Genomic DNA, 17,449 nt, shown 5'->3' with positions numbered 1-17,449 from the left:
AAATAAAACATGTTCAATTTTTGGACAATTAGTTTCATAAAACATCCTTCACCAAGGTTACAGCTAAACATCATCACCATTTCAGTTTTGTTTTGGTTTTTGTTGTTGTTTGAGACAAGGTCTTTTTACATAGTCTTGGCTGTCCTGCAAGTCACTCTGTAGACCAGGCTGACCTCAAACTCACGGAGATCCACCTGCCTTTGCCTCCCTAGTGTTGGGATTAAAGGTGTGTATCACCACTAAAGCCTCATCATTTAGTTTTTTTTTTTTTTTTTTTTTTCGAGACAGGGTTTCTCTGTGTAGCTTTGCGCCTTTCCTGGAGCTCACTTGGTAGCCCAGGCTGGCCTCGAACTCACAGAGATCCACCTGGCTCTGCCTCCCGAGTGCTGGGATTAAAGGCGTGCGCCACTAGTTTTTTAACATGTGAAAAAGGCATAGTTTTTAAACTTAATGTTGTAATAGTACATTCTGTCCTAATGTTTTGTTTTGAGTGGTTTATAAAAATAGTGATGCCAGTGACTACCACAAATTTAAAAGTACAGATGGTAGTTAGCTCTCGTCTCTGCTGCATTAGTGGGGTTGTGGATTGGTTCTGCTTTGTTTTGCGCAGGTGATCAAAGCTGTGGAAGAAGGCTACCGCTTGCCAAGCCCCATGGACTGTCCTGCGGCTCTATATCAGTTAATGCTGGATTGCTGGCAAAAAGATCGGAATAGCAGGCCCAAGTTCGATGAAATAGTCAACATGTTGGACAAGCTGATACGAAACCCAAATAGTCTGAAGACACTGGTTAATGCATCAAGCAGGTACAAGGCCAGACTTGAATAATTTTCCGGAGTATCTCTGATCAGGTTGATGTCATACATGTTTTTATCAATTAAGTCATTTATGTGTTATTATATGAATCTATATGACAGTTTATTTAACTATAATCTTTCATCATGTTTCCCTCTTGAAATAAAAAAAAAACAAGATGTAGGTAATGTATATCTAAAGACATCTTTGCCTAATCTAGTCGTGAAATATGGTCACTGTCAAAAAAATACATGCACACGACAATAAAATAGCTTTAGAAAACAAGATCTAAATGTGTCTAGAGTATAAGTTCAGGTAGAGAAATGAGATTATAAGAGCCTAAGGAAGCACTGAAGCATTTTAATCCAGATATCTAACAGTGATTACACATGAATTCTTAGAATACATTTCAACATTGCTCATTAACATATGATTGTATGATGGCATTCAGTTTATGAACATGGGTGACTGCAAGCACTCTTTTTCCTTTATCTGTATGGAGATATTTGAATAATCAGTTAGTATTCACTTTGAAGATTTAAAACTGATAAATGAGGAATCTTGGGGAAGAATGTATACAAGCCAAATAACCATATTTTCTACTTTTCTGAATTGCAATAAGAATATATTTAAACAATATTGGATATTTGCAAAGTATATTTTCTCTTTATCACAAAATTATTGAAATGTTCCCACTAACAAAAATCAAGTTGGTTCAAAATTAGAAAATTTACTAGATTATTATTTAATGCCATTGTCTTTTTTTTTTTTTTTTTACAAGAAAGGAAATTATGCTAGTAGCTGAACTGGCTGCTTATTAAACGAGCAAAATGAAGCTGTTTGGTTATGATGAAGTTGCATAAATTCTATGATCTTGATGAAACACTTGTTTACTAAGTCATTTTAATATAATTTGGAAATAAGCCCTCAAAATCTGTTGAGATATTTTGAACTTTCTATGATAACAGCTGGAGACTGCATCTTCTTAGAAGCTATTCCATATGTTTTTTTCTTAAATATCTGCATCTAAATTTCCTATGGTTATGTAAAATATTAAGCCTTTCTCTAGTCTACCTCTTTCAATGATATTGAATGATTTGAATGATATTGCAGTGATTCTTACAAATGGATCTAAGAAAAGGTGATAATAAAAAAGCTCCTAGTATTCTAAATCATATTGATTTTTTTTTGAACATCTTCCTTATTTTCTTATATATGGTGTATGGGATTTTCTTATATATTACCTATAGAATTCAGCACATTACCCTTGTGCATAGATTAACCATTCAGACTGTACCATTCACTACCCATCCTTAATTCAACAATCACATACAAACACTAATTCTGCAAGAAGTTTCCTCATGGCTCTTGTGGACTCTGACTTATGTCACAAGATTTGAACACTTCAGTAAACTATATAGTACCTTAAATTTTTTTTATTAATGATCTTGTTTTCTAAACTCTATTGGCCTCTCCCCATGGTAATATTCTATAGACTTGACTATTTACAAAATTGTGATGATTCTATAATTTAATATTCCTTCTACTCTTTACCTGTTACTTTCTTTATTTCTATATCTAATAGTTCTGATAAACTATTGATTAATGACCATAGATCAGTATACTATATCATTCGGTGAATATTCACCATTCTAGTCTGTTTTATGCTGTGAGGTAAGAGCTGAAGACACCAGGCTTAATTTAGCAGATCTCGATATTCTTCCTTTATGGATCTAACACACTTGAGGATAAGAGGGAGACAAAGCACAATCATCCTAACCACTTGTATTTGTTTCTGTGCTGGAGAGTGAGAAGAGAACTCCAGATAAGCCAGACACTATAGTGTCTGTGCAGGAGAGACATGAGGAGGTCTTTTATATTAATTTACATTTTTGAACTTAAAATATAACTACATCATTTTTTCCTTTCTCTTTCCTCTTCCAAGTCTTCTCATGTACTTCCCTGGCTCTTTCTTAAATTCTTCAATTCACTGCCTTAGTTTCTTTAATTGAAAACACACACACACACACACACACACACACACACACACACACACTTGTATGTATATGATTGGATAACCAGTTCTGGTATTCTCCCTTAGAAATAAAACTATTTCTTCCATTCTCAGTATCCCTTAGTTGCCTGTAGTCCCTGTTCTAGGGTTGAGGCCCTGTGAGATTTTTTCCCCCTCCATGTTAAAATGTATTTTGATGTCATTCTTTTCCAGGTCTAGTTAGACTACTATGTTGTTGAGAGTCAATGGGTATAGCTTTCCTGACATTTCTAGGAGACACAATCTCACAGAAGACTTCTCCATGGCCTGGCTCTTAGAATATTTCTGTCTGCACTTCTGAAATGTCCCTCAGAACTTTAGATGTAGCAGTTGTGTTGAAGATGTATCATTTGGGACTATATGATTGCTTGTTCTCGGCTTTTTGATCAGTTGTGCATTCTCTAATGCTCTCTGTTGCAAAAAGACGTTTCTTTGATGAAGGGAGAGACCCACACTTTTCTATGGGTGTAAGTTTAAATATTTAGAATGCAGTTAGGAATTATGTTGGTTTAGTAAAATAGTAGTTGTTAGTTCTTCTCTAAGATCCATGAACTCATTAACCGTGAGTAATTAGGTAAGCTTCCCATACCAGGGATGATTTCCCTTTTGTTGAACAGCCTTAATTTCAGTTAGAGAGCTGTTGATTATCACCATGATGTTAATACCAAGACTGCACCTTCAGTGAGTGCTCATGTGCCATGCTGGACAGAGTTGTAATTCACTGGCATCATAACATGATAGGATTACTGATTGTTTCCTTCCCTGGGATGCTTGCCTGACTTCTGGTATAGTGAGACTTTCAGGTCAGATCATGAACGGACCCTTCAGGTTATGTGTCAGAAGTGCATGGCACCTTAGCAAAAGGGATTTATCACAAAGATTTCTTTAATTAAATTGGTGGTAAGTGGAATAGAGCTGGTCAAATATAAAATGTCTCTTAAGTTGTATGGATAATATGTACTATGATAGACTGTGAGAGAAAATGAGAATAAGGAAGCATTGGTCCATTGTATCAAATACTGTAATCAGAAACACTTGACAAACTGGTAGAGAAAATGAGGAATTTTTTTTCTACCCATATAGGTTGATATTTGTATGAGAAACATGGAAACTCAAAGCGAATGCATGAAATCTTAGATGGAGATTAAAACTTTACTAAGTGAATATAATTTAATGTCATGAAAAATGAATAATGAAAACTTAAACTATTATCTTCTCTCACAAAGAATTACTAATTTTTCTATTATTAGCCCATATTCATAGTACACAATAAAATCCTAAAGCTTATTTTTGTTTTTACCACTTGTATTTCAAATTATTTATTATGCAAATAAATGTATAAACCTATAATTTAATTGTAGTCCCAAGGATTCTTTGAATTTGATTTAACGTTATAATTACAAATCAAAAAGCATCAGTTTGTTACTTCTAATATTTATGTTTTATATGCTTTAGAGTATCTACTTTGTTGGCTGAACATGGTTCTCTGGGTTCCGGGGCCTACAGATCAGTAGGTGAATGGCTGGAAGCAATCAAGATGGGCCGGTACACAGAGATTTTCATGGAAAATGGATACAGTTCAATGGACGCTGTGGCTCAGGTGACCTTGGAGTGAGTAACTTTTCTGATCATTTTTACATAATTTTTGGGGCAAGAAAAGTGTATTCAGACACCAGAGTGGATGCAATCAAGGGGAAGCAGTTAATCTGTGTCCATATGTGGCAGATTTCAAAGAAGCCTCATCTTTTTTTTTTAGCCTGTATTGTTAACAGCTGCATGGTTCATGCTTCTTGTGACCAATACCTTTGCTTTTTGTGCATCAAACAAACAGCATTTGAGCATTTGGATAATTGGAATTACAGCTACTTGGCAAAGGACTGGTACTTTGTGTTGTGAAAAAAAAAGATGTTTTCTTGATGCGTTTTTATACTGGTACTTACATTATATGAATGTAAATATAAAACAAAACAAACTGTAAGCACAATTGGTATGGTTAGTCCTGTATAACAAAATACAAAAGAAAAAAGAAAAAAAAACAAAAACAAAAACTGAAAAAACATATTCCGAAATGACAGCTCTCTACAGTGAATACCCATGTGACAGCTTAAACAAAGTTTCTCAGGCAGGAATCTCATTTAATGTCTACATGGTGCAACTTACATTCTTGAAATCTGAGAATATGTTAGAGCCTGCCTCTGGTGTGCTGTCATTTGGTACAATCTCAGTGGAACCAATTGTGCCCTTTTCTGTTTGCACGTTTAAGAGACAATTTATCAAATCCTATGAAATAAAAATTACTAGAGCTAAATATTAAATTCTTTAAGGTTGTAAGTCGTTTGTACTTTATTATATACTCTTTATGTGTAATTATTTGAGCCTAATCGTTATTTGTGGAAATTAGTTGTCCTATTGTGGTTCCATCTAGATTACATCTAAATTAATAATGTTTTAACCTGTAAAATCTTGATAACTGACTTCCAATGACCTTCAAATTTAAAGGTTAAAATATTGTTATAAGGATTTTAAAATGTTAGGATGCTCTAAGTCACTAAACCACTATCAGAACTTCATCCCTTCATGTAATATTGATACTGAGCAGTTCTCTAGACATTCCTATCTATAATCATTCTGCCATTCTTGATTCATTGAATTCATTGTTCATCCCTACGAAAGGTAACAGGGTACCATTACTTATTATGGCTTAATATCACAGTTCCCATACTGTCTTCCTTAACACTGATAACTAAACATACATAAAATCACAACCACTTGGCTTGCTTTCTTAGTTTACTTAATCCCATTCTCACAGTTAATACTAAATCACATCTTGAAGACATGAATGTTTTGCCCATTATTTCTTTGATGCTCAAGCAGCTCATCTGTGCTATGGCTAAACAGTATACTAAAAAATATTCCTGATGATTTAAAACTATTTTTACATAATTACGATTTAATTTTTCATTAAAAATGGTCATTTTAATTTATTAAAGTCATTTGTCATTTTATATTAAAATGATACTGTAGGTATTTCTTCTACCCAATGTCGGATTACTTGTAAATATATAATAAAATTATTTGCATTAAACAATGTCTTTGTTTTTATTAAGAGAATATATGATCATATATTTAGTTAGATCTGTTACAGTTTTGTTTATTCCTTCACACACAATTATTGTTACAAAAAAAACTGTTTTTTTTTTCTTTTTTTAATTTATTTTGGTGTCAGTGTTATCTTCCTCTGAATTATTTTATTTCTTGGGGGCCTCGATAGTAGAAATGTGTTTAATATTATTTTGTCATGGTTTCACTTTTTCTTATTTCTTAAAATTCTTTCCTATTTATTTCTGTAATCTCCTAAATGCTCTTCAGTTTGTGTGTACTTTCTCAAGACCTAAGAGTCTCTTCTATTGTCTTATAATTGTTCCTTTGTTAAATTGCCTCTTTCAATTTACCTTTCAACTCATTTACTATAAACAAAAGAGTAAAGTCAAAGAATGTTTTCTTATGTAAATTGTTTCAAATTCTTGGGATCCATAGTCATTACCATAATCCTTACTGCCAATTGGGCATGCTGACTCTATATCCAAAGAAGTTGATTTTTTGGAGAGCCTGACATTATTAGGATCAACTTCTGTCATTTCTTATGACTCTTTCTGACCATAGTGTTTCAAATTGGTAGGTTTTATTTATCAAAGTATTATTTTAAATTTAACACATAATAAGGAATCATCAGTTGCTTCTTTGGACAAGAATTTAAAAAAGTAATTTGTACAGTTTTTTACCTTAATAAAGAGAAAAATAAAATTGTCCTATGATAAAAAATAACACCTCCCAATTACAGAGTTGCCACACAATTCAGGGACATGCTCTTGGAACACCCTGATGATACCCTTGCATACCTAGTTATTACCCAATATCTAAATATTAATTATATGAATCCTATGCTAGATATAATAAAATGTTATTCCTGGAAACCAATAAGGGACTGACATATTCATAGCTAAAAAATGTTAAATCAACGAAAGAAAGCAAATGCACAAGTACTATATATACATTAAAAGTGTGTTTTACTGCTTGAGAAATTTGAGTGTATATTAAATTTAAAAATACAGGTATGGAAAACAGTTTTTCTAATTATAACCATTGGTTAAAAACTACTTTAATAAGGATCACTTTGTTTTTCAACTATTTGCCAGTACATGTATGAGGGGGAAAAAAAATGAACAACTGTGTGTCTTGAAGTAAGGCATATCCAATAAGAATAGTTTTTAACTTTAGATGCTTCTGCCTGCTGCCTGTCTTCTTTTCCCAAACCATGCTATTCTGTCTGTATACAGGAATCATATTTGAATAACTGTTGTAGAAGAAATGGCAAGACTCTACTATCATGTACAAGTGCTGTGAGTTACTGTTGACAGGGGAAATTGTGAGCTGGAGGCAAGTGGTAAATTGAAGCCAAAGATTTCAAGTGAGGGCATAATCAAAGCTGCTTTGTAGATTTCTTTTCAGGCCTGTGCTGTCAAACCTTGGTGATTTAGAAAATGAGCAAAATCCAGTGAATTTAAATTTTATACCAATTTGCAGTAAGCTGAAGAGATTCCTGGAACAGTTATAAGAATGGTCTCTCATGATACTAAAACAACAGTTTTCTAAATCTGGAACCTAAATTTGTGCAGACTAACTCAAAAAACTTCATTAACCTGTGAGGAAAGTCATTACACATAATTTACTATGCTCTCAAAGCATGCATAGGAGAGCTTGCTGTTCTCTGTGCTCAATGCTATTAAGCTAATACTCTGAATGTGTGTTTTTTTAAACAAGGTCTCATCTCTACAAAATGGCTGAATATTTTCTTGATAAATACATTTACCTTGCACAGTACCTAATAAGTTTTAAAATAAGCCAGGAAAAACTGACAGCATAGCTACATTATAAAACTGATAAAAACCAAAATTTTGTGAGGTTGAGTGAATATTCATTAGTCTCTCATATCCCTGCTACTATCTAGCTAGTGGTGATGGATTTTAATTCCATTAATAGGGCTAAGAGGTATATAAAGCATAACAGAGAATCAGCAATCTCTCTCTCTCTCTCTCTCTCTCTCTCTCTCTCTCTCTCTCTCTCTCTCTCTCTCTCTCTCTCTCTCACACACACACACACACACACACACACACACACACGAATTGTATTCTGAGTAATCAATAGGATGGCTCCATATATATCAGACGTTTTCTATTTTTTTTAGCTTGTTCTGCTACTTCAGCACCACCATATATTAAGAGAGTTTTTCATTGTTTCATATCATGAAATAATGTTTAAAAAAGATGTTGAAATGTAATCCCAGCAATGGCACCAGGTTACATTTACAGATCTTCTAAAACATGTCAAGTCTTGTCAGCATAATACAGTCTTCTATGTCCTTTTCTCATCATATTTGGCTATGTAAGTCTATGCTTAAGGGTGCTATAAGAGCTAGAAACAACCTTAAGTATTGTTCATATTACAAGTGGTCACAATGCAATTAATGTAATGTATATAAAGGGGATGCATCTAAAACTGTCTAGACATGAAATATCTTAAATGCACAGTGAAATAGGAAAAAAAAAAGTGTATCCTTAACCATCAGAAAATGTTTCCTTCCAAAAGTCCCTGTACAGGAGTGGAGTCACTTCATTGTCCCCACAATGTTACTATTATTACAAATATGCCCACTTTATATATGTAGGTGACAATAAAATAGAAATTGTTGTGACTGGGAGATGGCTTATGGGGTAATGTACTTTCTGAGCTATCATAAATTTAGTTACCAAGCACCCACATAAAAGCCAGGTATGGCAGAATGTTCTTTTAGAGCTCTTTCTGGAGACCAGAGACAGGCCAGTCCCAGGGTACTCGCTGGTGAGACTATTGGTATCAACACATTCTAGGTTCAGTGATGGACCCTCTTTCAGTAAATGAATGCATAAATGAATGCAAATAAGTTAGAGAAGCAATTTAGGAAGACATCCAGATGTTAGCCTCGGGCATCCACATATGTCTACACAGTTGAGCTCATGCATGCATATGCCACATGCACACATACATGTAGCTAGAGTTTTCCTGCCTGGCCCACAGTCAGGACAAATCTCTCACACCCGCCAGTCCCACAGCCGCTCAGACCCAACCAAGTAAACACAGAGACTTATATTGCTTACAAACTGTATGGCTGAGGCAGGCTTCTTGCTAACTGTTCTTATAGCTTAAATTAATCCATTTCTATACCTTGCCACATGGCTCGTGGCTTGCCAACATCTTCACATACTGTTTGTCATGGCGGCGGCTGGCAGTGAATCCCTTTTCTTTCCTGTTCCCTTAATTCTCCTCTCTGTTAGTCCCGCCTATACTTCCTGCCTGGCCACTGGCCAGTCAATGTTTTATTTATTGACCAATCAGAGCAATTTGACATACAGACCATCCCACAGCACATACAGGCACATATACACAAAAATACTCACAAAGGAAAACAAACAAAAAAGAAACTGTTGGAAATAGTGAAATGTGTGAGATGAAACTACTTACTACATTCTAATGCATTTGTCAGTATTGGAAGAAAGATATTCAAGCTTCAGATAATTTTCTATAGCACCAATTTAATTCACTGATGTGTTGTCTGAGAACAGTTTAAGTTGCCTAAATACTGCTCACTCTTTTCCACTGAAAAGGATATTAGGGATATCTCTATTACAAGCACATAATTATACTGGTATGTTTTCCCTATATATCACTGTCATAAGTCCTAAGCTAACATATCAGATTTAAAGAAATAGCACAAATAAAAGATGTCCATTATTTATAAAAATGTTTAAAATGATTGCATAACATAAACACCAAGTATGTACCCGTATTCAGTAACCCAATGAAATTCTTTAAAACATTCATTTTTTTAGCATAGCATACTCATTCTACCAATATTTTATTTTGTGATCTGCTAGTTTTTGGAGAAATAAATTATAATTGCATCAGCATTAGCAAAGCTACACATGTAAAAAAAAATAAGTCAAAATGATTCAATGTCATTCTAGCCAAGAGTCGGAATGTGGCACAAACATATGTACACAGGCACATCCTTCAAATTAAAGTGATGCTACATGTGAAAATTCCACGTTATTTGAGTTGGAAAACCAATCCATTTTGGGTTTAAATCATTAAGAGTAAAATGTAGTAGTTATTCTTTAAAAGTTTTTCCACTGACTACATGAGTAATTATGAATTATGTAACTTGAATAAATATGTTACTTAAAGACATGGTCCTCAGGACATAGGTGCATCACTTAGCATTTTACAATATGTATGACAAACATTCATTTTAAAATATAATTTCTAGTCTCAATTTAATTATTTTTACTAGGAACTGATTATTTCTAAGCTCAAAATTTAGAGCTTTTGGTTCTGGCTGTGATCTATACTTTGCTGATAAACACCCATAAAGGTTCACTTTACACAATTTTTCATAAAAAATAGAGATTGATCAGAATTGCCTAACAATGGAAATGATGTTGAAATGTAGATTCCTTATACAACTCCTAGTCAAAACAACAACAAAGCATGTTCAGTCCTTTGGGGATATTCTATATTCAATTATGTGTGCAGAGTTTCCTTTTTTTTAACCAGAAATAAATTTTGCATTTAATGTGAAGTGTTTTTCAAAATCACACCAAAAAGTGATGAGAAATTTCAAAGTCTGGTACCTAGTTTTAGTTCTACCTCAGTTGCCTACTGATGTGATCTACAGATGAATGATTTAAATTTCCCAAATCTGTGTCTCTTTATCCATAAAGTACAAATATTTTTAAATTCTGTATTGCCATTCTATACCTTTCTAGTACTGAGAAACTGGGTGATTATGAGGCATTGCTGGTTGTTCTTGTGTTAAATGATGTGGTTTTCAATATGGAGAGTGTTTCCATTAGAAATTCATCACTGTCTGAAGAATTTTGTCCCCTCAATAATGAGGAGTCTCTCCTTGTAGTCTAGTATTGATTCAACAGAAGCCAGAAAGACTGCTAAATAACCTACAGTGAACAGAATAACCCTGTAATGGCATTGACTCACCTAGTCAATGGCAAGCCTGGGAATGTGAATTTAATTGGAAAGAAATACAACTAAATTCAACTAAAGTATTTTATTTGGACTTTAATCTTCAATTATCTATTATTGTGATATAACAATGGTGACTTTGTTTCCAGGTGGATTTTTATTGAATGTTTTGCTGATGATTCTCTTGCAAACCACATCAGCTATTATTATTTTTATATTGTTCACTGTCTTATAATTAATGTTTAATTTCACATTGTAAGAAAGAAATCTATTACTGTCATAAGTGTCAGTAGTATTTAGGTTGTTTCTCATTTTCTAAAATTCTCATGAGAAATCTAAAAACCATAAAGAAGAGAAGAAATATGAAATTATCTTAGTAGATGATGTTTTCCAAGGCTGACAAAGTTGAAGCCAAGGTGCTCAGTCTTCTTGCTAAGAGATAGCTTTGTGTTACCTGAAACTACTATATTTTACCTATCATGGTCTTGTCATTGTCTTTAATTCTATTTGATAGGTAAGAAAATTAAAATTAAGACAATGAATGCAAAAATAATAAAAATTATTAAGCTAATGTCTTTAGCAAGGTGATTTCCTAAAGAATTCTAAAATGCTAGACATATTTGTCACTTAGAATTATGAGTTATAAGTGTTAATTTTTCTTAGAATTAGTTCATATAATTTTCCAAACATGTGCATTGATTATATTGTCCAAACACCCTTTTGAGGAATAATTTCCTTATAAAGTCTATGAAATAGCATTTAAAATGAATATCCTTGTTTTGGGGGTTCTATAAGATATTATTAGTTTAAAATATAAACACTTTAAGTTTTTTTTTGTCTAATGCGATTATTTTTGCCAGAGGAAGAGTGGATAAGGAGGGGTAGACTGGAAGTTGGGGCAAGGAATGGGAAAAAAGGAGGGAGTTTATATATCAAACTGCAGTTGATATGTAAAATAAATAAAAAAATTTAAAAAGATTATTTCTGTAACACAAGAAAAGAATCTAGAATAAAAGCCATTTTGAAAGTGCATAGTCTTAAGAATTCTCTAAATCTCAAAAGAAAACAGAAGTTGATGCTTGATTTGGTAAAAGGTGAAACTCTGGCACTTTGAATCCAAAATAAAAAAAAGACATAAAACATTGTTCTTAAAGCACTGTTGTAATGATTATTGTGTAAGGCTGTCTGTCATGTATGAGGGCTGCATAGAATGAATAAGTCTCTTGAAGAGTTTAGTCTTCAATTGACAAGGTATAAAACTTTAAATTACATTTTATATTTCTTTTAGCAAATATAATATTTGATATTGTTTTAGGATCACATTGTCAATATTGTTCAATGAAACTGTACCCATTGAGTTTAAAATTTATTGGTAAGATATAAACATTCATTTTCACCACTATGTACCATTTAAATGATGATATTCATCCACGGGAATAAACGTGTACATTTTCTTTGACTGCAAATAGATTTTATTTTTTAAGTTTTAGAACCTGAACACTGGACTGTGAATATCTAAAACTGTCACTATTTTGTGATTAATTCTTGCAAAACATTTGCCCCTTTGCCAGCGTGATCTATTGAGGTGTGCTACAAACTGACTCAATACATACATCCAATGTGTGCTTTCTTCATGCAGGGATTTGAGGCGCCTGGGAGTGACTCTGGTTGGTCACCAGAAGAAGATCATGAGCAGCCTTCAAGAGATGAAGGTGCAGCTGGTAAATGGGATGGTGCCAGTGTGACCTCTGCGTGGGTCACTTCCTCAAGCGAATGACTCTGCACTTTGTAAACAGCCCTGAGATTTGTTTTCACGATTATAAGGGAAAAGGGAAAAGAGTGGTTTCTAAACCTCTGGAGGCATTCGTCTCAGTCATTGAACTTGTAATCAATATTTTCCTAAAGTCTCCGTTTCTTCCTCTTAGTGTCTTCATTTTCATGAAACAAATGTAACCTACATAGAGTAAAAACATGGGGATAAGCATCCTATAATAAAGTAATAACTAAATCCGCCCCCATTATTTCCACCGAATCTTGTACATGAAATATATCAAGATACAGCACCTTTATAGACTGTTAAGGCAGCCCCTTTCAAAACTTCCAGGGATCTACTTGAAAGGAAAAGTTTTAAAGCCATGTGTGGGCTAAGAAAAGCTGCATTTCACTGATGTTTACTTCAAGTCTTAATTGTCTAAATAAGTGTATTGAAGAGCAATATGATTAGATTATTCCTTAAAAACAGTGTGTAATTTAAAATGTAATTACATGTTGTTAAGTTATAGAAAATAGTATATATAAACATGTTGCTTGGTCAAGGAAAAGTTCAATACAGGGTGTATATTTATTTTTCTGTGTTATATAATTTACTTGTAGTTGCTCTTCTGGAGACTGTTAGATAATAAATGTGTATATACTGTATGGTTTGCAATATGCCCAGGAACTGACTAACCTTGGATGTGTGTGTGTGTGTGTGTGTGTGTGTGTGTGGTGTGTGTGTGTGTGTGTGTGTGTGTGTGTACAATATTGTTCTGCTTGCCTTTTTGATGGTGTTTTAATTTTGGCAGCATACATGAAAGGGTGTTCATGTAAGGCTGTAACATGAATAAGAGAAATAGGAAACAGTAGAAAAAAAATCCAGTCCAAGTTGATGTCCTTTTCTCTCATTTTGAAAGCAACTAATTAGTTTATGTAAACAGCTAATATCTCTAAGATAAATTCCCTTTTGGATTTTTACAAACAGTTTCTACTATCTCTGACAAAGGAGTTCTAGCCATTTATCTCACACCCTTCTCTGAAATTCCATCTTTCTAAGTTACAGAAAATATTTTCTCAAACAAAGTTGACACAAAGGGCACATTTGTGTGGGATGGAGAGAGACTGGAGTGTGCTGGCTTCTGTTACTGTCCAGACAAGGGGTACTCAGCAGCTCCCTTTGTGCTCATCATTGTAATCATTCCTGCTGTGACTCATTTACAAAAGTTTGATGTTAAGACACCAGTAAAAAATGAAAAAAAAGTGTTTTTACTCAGAATTTTAAGTTTTTTTATTAATAATCACTTGTTAATTTTTTAATTATATTTTGTTATCCATTACATAATATTGCAAATACTTTGAAGAACCAAAGTAAAATATTTAAAAATTAGACTTGTTAAGTAATATATGATAGTGTATTCTATAAACTACACCAACAAAGGGTTCTCATTTGGGGTAAAGTTCACACAATTTGCTGAAATGTTTGAAAAAGTGAGCGTCATATTGACATAAACAATATTTATGTTGTTACACTTAATAAAATCAGGAGAACAGTGTGTGATATTTGAGGAGCAGAGAACTTATATTAGGACTTTGGGGCTACCTTGGTAAAAGCATATGAGAGAAGTGAGATCTGAAGAGGAGATACCAGTATTTTGTGAGTGGTGGTCCTTGTGCTTGGAAGCATATGTTTCACATCAATATTAACCCATGTAAGAAAAACAGCTAGGGAGAAGGCTTCTTCCTACCTCTCTCCCTCCATCCCTTCCTCCTTTCCTCCCTTCCGTATTTCCTTCCTTCCTCCTTTCTTTCATCATTTCCTTTCTTCCTTCATTCTTTCTTTCTCATCCTTTTTAAAGAATGAAATAGCTCTTTGCTAATGAATGAGGAAAGATCAAAACAACTACATGGGGCATGAACCACTGTAGATCCACACTGTATTCAAGAAATCTCTATTAGTTTAGTGAAATTTTCAGAATTGAAAGAAATAGTTTAATATTGTCACATTGAACATCATAGATAGATATCATTATTAAGAAAGATGCATGTGTACATTTAAACAAACACAAAATTATTAAAACTCATCCCTATCAAAAAATTGATTTTATTATACTCTACTGAATTTTGAAAAATTATTTGAATCTTAGTAATAAAGTAATTTTGAGAACTTCATAACAAAAAAAGTTTACAAATTCACATTTTAGAGCTTGTATAAGCCACAACTGTAGGGATATAAAAACAATACATTCCAAATTGTTTTTCAATTCTGTGTGTTCAGAGATTAAGGTGGGTCACTTACACATAAGTGGCTGGCTGTTGGAGTGATGATTTCAGCTTTGTCATAACAGAATATAAATTCATTTGAATCAAATTTATTTTTCCTTTGCCATTCAAGTATTACATTGGGAAAGTAATTCAGAAGGAATGCTTAATGGTCACACAGCTTTCATCCGTATCTCAATTTGGTGGAGAGTTTCTAAGGAATGCCAATATGATTTTAGAAGAAAGAGACTTTTAAATTATACAAGCTCTGCCCCGCTAAAGAGGAAAGAATGCCTTTCTAAAATATTTGTTCACCCTTGGATATGTCACCAATTGAAAAGTGCCAATCTCATCTATAAATGTGAGAAGTGGAACAGAGGGAGGAGTCTGCTCTCGTGAAATGTAGTGAGTCTGCCACTCAGCACTAGACTTGGCAAATCCTGATGGTGTGAATTCTTTTCCAGTGGATTCATTTCCTTACCCACCAACTCCCAGAAAATAAAGTACAGATTCCATAATCTCCACACATGTAACTGATTTGTAAAATGACTTGTAACTGTTTTGTAAGGTGGTACAACAGGAAATTGCTCTGAACTGACTGGTTCTATTTGAAGTCATTCGGTTACTATGTTTATCAATTGTGATTTATATCTAATAATGCCATTCACTAGCATGTACTCTGACAAAAAATTACTATCTCTGAAATGTACTGATTATATGTAAAATGTAAAGATACTGATTTTCACCATTTAAAATCTGTAATGTGCATGTTTTTTAATCCCTGTATTTTATTGAGCAACCCGGTGTTCTAAACTAATACAATCATTGTACAATTTACATAGAAATATTTTATTAAAGTTTAAATGTGTCTAGAATTATTCATTTTGGAATTGTCACAAATAATGCTAAACACCCTTAGCTCTGTTTATAAAATGATTCTAACCACTATGTAACAAAAGAGATAAAACTTTCACATTTCATGTTAAAGTGGAGCTGTTACTATCCGTTGAACACTTATGCATTTGCATGTCTGATATTTGGATTCTATGTGAAAGCAAAAGGCTGTAAAGAAGATATTTGTATGTGTATTGAAGTGGGTTTTCAGAAGCACAATGAGAAATGTTCTTCTCTGGAAGGTGTTTTGGCTGTAATGGTACATTAGATGGCAAAGAGAGTCAGTTGTTAGAGACTTAGGTATATGATGGTGCATAGTAGAAAATATCTCTTTTTCATTCTGTTCTTTCTCAAAATTAGGAGGGAAAATTAAATGTGATAATAAAGTCTTTGTTTAAACTTTGCCAGATGTTTAACCTCAATGTAAATAAGAAATAGGGACAATAAAATGGCAATGGTGATAATGATGAGCGAATGAACAGAATCATAATGGTAGCTTTATTTGAAATTTGATAGCTCAAATAAGTCATCAGTTTTTCAATGCTATAGCACAGCTGGTTACATTGAATATTTTTCCTCTATTATGCTGTTAATTATATAGCAATGTATCAGGAAAGAAATAGATAAGAACTTTCTTCTCATTTCTTGTTAATTTATGAGTCTTTTCATACATCAATGGTTGAATGTTCTTTTTCAGAATGACCACGTAATTGTCACTTAGAAAAAGCTGCTATTTATTTAAAAAAAAGAATGTCTGTTTATAACCAGACTCAAGTTCCTTTTCTCAATGTTATTGGAAAAAAGTAAAGTTGGCAAAAAATAATGTCCCATCTTTTCATGCTGGGTGCTGTATTCACTGAAGTTTGAGTGGTCGACTGTATGTGAATATTTAGACTACTGTAGTTTTGCAATTAATTATTTAAAAGAATATATTATATATATAATGCATTTGTAATTGTCTGAGACTAAAGCCAGACTCTGTCCTTTGTTAATGTTTATAAAAAATCTCTTGGTTTCTAGCAGATCAGAGACATTTATGTAGCCTATACGATTCCTCAGTAGGCATCACAATGTCTTGTGTCCCCGCCGCAGAGTGAATTCAAGGAAGGATGAGCACTTTTGTATTGGTTCCCATCTGCATCTCTATGTGCTTTCAGTTTGTGTACATGTTTTTGTAGTGTAAGATATTAAATTTTATATTTTTTCAGAAAATAAAAACCCTTTGAATATAGTAAAATCTGATTGTCCTACTTGGTCTTTTCTAAGATTTTAAATGTATAGCCTTTTGCATAGGATCTTTATTCTGGTAAAAATGTTTTATTTTCTAACTTATAAAAAGTGATCATATACATATTCCATGTAAGCTAAGATTGTAGAAAATGACCTAAATTCATGGTGACAATATAATACAAAACTTACTTGAAGAAAAACAATAAAACAAAACAATATGAACCACAACAAAAAATAAAAATGGAAAATAAATGCTATTTGTACCATCTATAAAGGGGGGCATTTTTGTAACTGGCATCAACCTGAGACCACTTATTGGTAGGCATTTCTGCTATCACAATGTAAGAAGAGAACATTCCTACAAGAAGGGGATTAAGAAGCAAGGCTCC

At 33.2% G+C, this 17,449-nt stretch overlaps 1 protein-coding gene across 14 annotated transcripts in view; it reads left to right on the top strand.

Moving 5' to 3' along the window:
* Nucleotides 1-17,062, top strand: part of Epha5 (EPH receptor A5) — a 356,197-nt gene extending 339,135 nt beyond the window's left edge. For 10 of the 14 annotated variants that reach the window (XM_076546512.1, XM_076546513.1, XM_076546508.1 and 7 more), the window contains 3 exons: nucleotides 611-804; nucleotides 4,302-4,457; nucleotides 12,562-14,050. In XM_076546512.1, the coding sequence (XP_076402627.1) occupies nucleotides 611-804; nucleotides 4,302-4,457; nucleotides 12,562-12,667 (456 nt within the window). In that variant the 3' untranslated portion in view covers nucleotides 12,668-14,050. Of the gene's footprint in view, nucleotides 1-610; nucleotides 805-4,301; nucleotides 5,926-12,561 lie in introns of those variants that run through there. The other 4 variants (XM_076546515.1, XM_076546514.1, XM_016002368.3 and 1 more) reach the window with 2 other exon arrangements.
* The last annotated feature ends 387 nt before the right edge of the window (nucleotides 17,063-17,449 follow it).

This window comes from Peromyscus maniculatus, chromosome 10 (assembly GCF_049852395.1).
Source record: "Peromyscus maniculatus bairdii isolate BWxNUB_F1_BW_parent chromosome 10, HU_Pman_BW_mat_3.1, whole genome shotgun sequence".
In the NCBI taxonomy this organism is placed as follows: Eukaryota; Metazoa; Chordata; class Mammalia; order Rodentia; family Cricetidae; genus Peromyscus; species Peromyscus maniculatus.
The sequence above is the reverse complement of the archived record's forward strand: the minus strand, read 5'-3'. Positions and strand labels throughout refer to the sequence as shown.